General features: G+C 42.7%; 1 protein-coding gene across 1 annotated transcript in view; it reads left to right on the top strand.

The window, feature by feature from the left end:
• MICAL3 (microtubule associated monooxygenase, calponin and LIM domain containing 3) overlaps positions 1-4,213 on the top strand; it is a 186,173-nt gene that overhangs the window by 177,056 nt on the left and 4,904 nt on the right. The window contains exons 42-44 of the mRNA XM_080391492.1: positions 618-683; positions 3,012-3,111; positions 4,056-4,129. Coding sequence (XP_080247618.1) covers positions 618-683; positions 3,012-3,111; positions 4,056-4,129 — 240 coding nt within the window. The remainder of the gene's footprint in view (positions 1-617; positions 684-3,011; positions 3,112-4,055; positions 4,130-4,213) is intronic.

The raw sequence follows: 4,213 nt of genomic DNA on the forward strand, positions 1-4,213 counted from the left end.
CCATGTTAATCAGATTCTCACTGTGATGTTCCCTCTCTGAAGAAATTATTTTCCATTAAAATGGACGCTTTTACCATCAGTGAATGCTGCCATGGTAATAAGAGCATGGTCCTGATAAAGCTTTAAGGTAGGGTGGCTGCTTACAGCTGGTGTCTTATGCATGCAGGCAAGACTTTTTGTAACCCTGCTTGAAATTTGACATTTATTAGCAGGAGTCAAATATTCATCTCTGCTCATCCTGACATCTTGTTCACAAACCTTTCAGTTAAAGACCATGTGATTGAAAAATGTACGTTAGGACATATAGAGTAACAATAACCTCCTGCCTGGTATATGTACAACTCAGTAAGAGTTCATCAGTACCTCAGTCTACCTCTTACCTATTATCTGTGCTTATTAGGGACATTATTCATCTGTAGACTGTATCCCTTGTTTCTGCTTCTCCATTTCTTGTATTTTTTTCTTTTCTTTTCTTCTTGTGTTTCCTTTCTTTCTCACTCTTATGCTTTTTGTCCTTTGCTTGTCTTTTATTTCACCCCTTTCCTCCTTTTCCGTTCCACTTCCAACTTCCTATTCCTCTCCTGCCTCTTCCTCTTCCTCGTTTGGTCCTATTGAAGTTGAGCCCAATGCCGGGACACCACGTCGTAGACCTCTCTCCTTCTGCCCTTGCTGTGCCCATGAAGGTAACGTAACCTCACACGCTCCCTGTTCTCCTTGATGCCACGGCTGGGTTGTCGTAGCAGTGCTAGTCAGCTAGTGAACACAAGGCCCCCATCCCTGTCCCCAGCCCTTTTCTTGCTGTGTCCCTAAACCAGCCTTCTCAGTAGCAACCTGGTAACCAACTTCTCTGAGCCTGTGTTGAGTAATTAAAGGTACAGTATCCCTTTTGCTAGTCCCAGCTGTGCTAAGTGAGGTGTAGTGACTGGGAGGGATGTTGAACAGCGGCAGTGGGAGCAGTAACATCACACTAGAAAGTTTGTTTTCATTTGGTGGCTTCAATTTCTCTATTCCTCCTGAAAGATGTTTGGAAGATGGGGTAAGGGAAGACAATCTGCTTCCTTAAATACGACCTTTCAATTAGTATGTATGGATTAAAGGAATACTGTGTCTTTATAAGGACTGGTTTGCAAAAGCATCCTTGAACTTTAAAAACCAACAAACCTTAAGCTAGACCAGTTTTCCCTCATCTGTCTTGCTGAGTACATTCTTTAACTGTCCCAAATGGAGTTTGCTGTAGAGTTTCCATTGCCAAGGCATGGGGGAAGGGGTTGTTTATGTGTGTTCATGGTGTAATTTTGCTAACCACTTACTATGCTTTCCATGGTGCTCCCTCACATCAGTTGTCAGTGCTCCCTCTCCAATCCTCCCATTATTCCTCTGCTCGTTGGCTGTTTAAAAATACTTACGTATTTCATAGGTCAGTAGCGTTGTGTTTTTGGCTTTTTCTTAGAGGCATTTGTTTTCTATACATCCTGGCATCGGAAAGGATGGGGAGACTTCCCAGTGTTTTCATGGCGCCACAGCACTGGACATCTGCATGTACAGTCTCCCTCTCCTGTCGCCACATGGGCATATTGTGCAGAGATGCTCAGAAAGGAATGCTTGGAACTGAGCAATACACTGGTGTAAAGTCCACGGAGCCAGAGGCTCTTAGGGTGGTACAACCGGGTCTGGTATTCCCCAAGGGTCTGCTATTACGATTTTTCAAAGGCAGGTATTCTCAGCCCAAGCTAGAGTTCAGTAGGAGTTGTAGGCTCTCCTTTGTTTAGCTCCAGTGCAGCACTTCTCTGAGATCCTAAGGGTGGAGGCAGGGCACAGCTCTGAATTAACTAGCCATTAATATGCTGTTTGTGAAGTGTTTCCCAGAGTTCGAGTAGTAAGCTTGCTGCTTGATTGTCATTGGCATCAAAATGACTATTTGAGAGGTTTTACTCTTGATGTAGCTAGTATCTGTCCATAATAACAAACATAGACAGGGATGTTAGTTACTCTAGGATGTCTAACTTACATGCAGTGCAAGATGATAGGGTGCAGCAGCATGAAAATGCTGTTGAGTTTGATTTGAGGCCTTGCTCTTGCGTCCACTTCCACACAGGCAAGCGCATTGCTACTGTCCTTGGTGGTGTCTGGTATAAGCCGCAGCAGGTAGTGTGGAAACAGTGGCCCAGACCAGGAGATTACTAGGAGTTTTGCACTTGATAGAATAATTAGATAATAATTTGGCTTTGGGAACAGCATTCTGCAATTTATTCTGCATAATTCCTGACAGATACGAGATTCATCAGTGGACTACTGAGTAACTTTAGGAGTTGGTTTTAAAATAAATGAAATGCCAACTAAGAGTTCTTTACTAGGTGGCAAAGGCCCAAGGTATTTTTATTCTGCTTTGGCATTAGCAAATGTGTCTGGGGATTTTTTTTCTTTCCAGTGCTGATGTGGAATACAGTAGTAGTTTGTGTGTTCATTGTGCAGAGGGGATCTTCAAGATGGATAGATATATGTGACTAGGAGAAGCAGTCAGAAAAAAATTACTTAGCTAATAAAAAAAGTGAAGACATTACTTTTGGCCAGTAAAAGAAAAGATTGAGGACATGCAATTGAAGAAAATAAAGGTAAAACACATGGAGTGGCAATCGAATCCATTTCTGATGAGCATACATTTAAGTAGCTGGCATGAGATCTATAAAGCTCTTCTAAGGAAAGGAAGAGTGAATACACACAGAAATCTGGGCTTTCTGGAGTAAGAGTGAGGAAGAAACAAGTAATTGTAAGAAAAGCAGAAAGCAAAAAACCAAACCAACCAAAAATCAGGCTCCAAAGAGAAGAGAATCCTTTTGGAGGTGACTTCCACTCTTCTGTGTGCTGTAGGCAAACTGAATTGGACCCGGCTTGGGAGTGCTCTGGCAGCATCTTGCTTGGCTTTCTTTGCACATTTTGCCCCATTGTGTTTTTGCAGCTTGTAAAGATTGCAGGGTGTTACCTTAAAACTTACCGGGCTTCTTTTTTGACAGGCATGGGTAAGAAGGATGATCCCAAGCTGATGCAGGAGTGGTTCAAGTTGGTGCAGGAGAAGAATGCCTTGGTTCGCTACGAGTCCGAGCTGATGATATTGTGAGTGAACATGCAAAGCTTCAAAAGGAGGATGTCAGTAATGTCTTCTCTATAATGCCGGGAGGTCAGCAGTCTCTTAAGCTGATTCTTGGCTGAGAATCTAAGTACATTTTGGAAGAGGGGTAGAAGAAGGAATAATAGCAATAAGGAACGGAAGTGCCAATTATTTGTGCACGTGCAGAAGTATAGGTGTGTGTTTAAAGTTCTGAGGCCTTTCCAAGCTGTTCTTGGATAAAACATGTCTTGTTTATGCAGGTGTTCTAGAGCTATGCAGAAATAATGTGTGACTCCTGGGTTTGGTAGAGTCCACTTTCAAGTGTAGCCAAAAATTCAGTCACCTTTGCCATGTAGCCCTCTTCTCTGCCTGTAGTGGGATCCCAGTGCTTCTTGTTTGGGCTCTGATGATTAAAGGCTTTTTCCATGTTAATGAAATTGGGAGCTTTCTCAGTCCCCTTGCTATAAATTCACTGAAATGAATTTCTGAGAATGTCAGCTGACCCAGGCAGCAGGGAAGCTGATTGTCTTAGTGCCTGTGTCAGAAAAGCCCCAGGGTGTTGTCTGTGTTGGCATCTGAAAAGGCAATGGCCTGACCGGTCCCTAGTTGATAAGTAACTTTGTCTTTAGAGCAGGAAGTGGCAGGAGATACATAGAGCGATTGCTGTTTTGTTTGTTCCTTCACCAGTTTTAGATTTAATCCCACCCATACTCTGCTCAATTTCCTGTATTGCACTTCCTAGCTGAAGGCAAAGAATCAGAGATGCTGAAAGTACATTTAAATCTTTTAAAAAATGTGTCTTTTAGGTGTTTTAAGAGTTGTTCCAAAACAGATTGGTAAAATGCATAGCAGATACCTAGAAGGGGAGCAGAAATTGAGACAGATGTGAAGCATTGTGTGGAGTATTTTAATATACCTGGAACTTGTATTTCTGATGTTTCCCTTTCAGTGCTCGGGAGCTAGAACTGGAAGACAGGCAGAGTCGATTGCAGCAGGAACTCCGGGAAAGGATGGCAGTAGAAGGTGAGAGCAAAAGGGAACATTTCGTAGATGGTATGTGTGTATTTCTAGCCTTGTGTATGCTGATAGTTTTTGATATCTCTGTAG

The sequence above is a fragment of the Falco punctatus genome (assembly GCF_963210335.1).
Source record: "Falco punctatus genome assembly, chromosome: 6".
Classification (NCBI taxonomy): Eukaryota; Metazoa; Chordata; class Aves; order Falconiformes; family Falconidae; genus Falco; species Falco punctatus.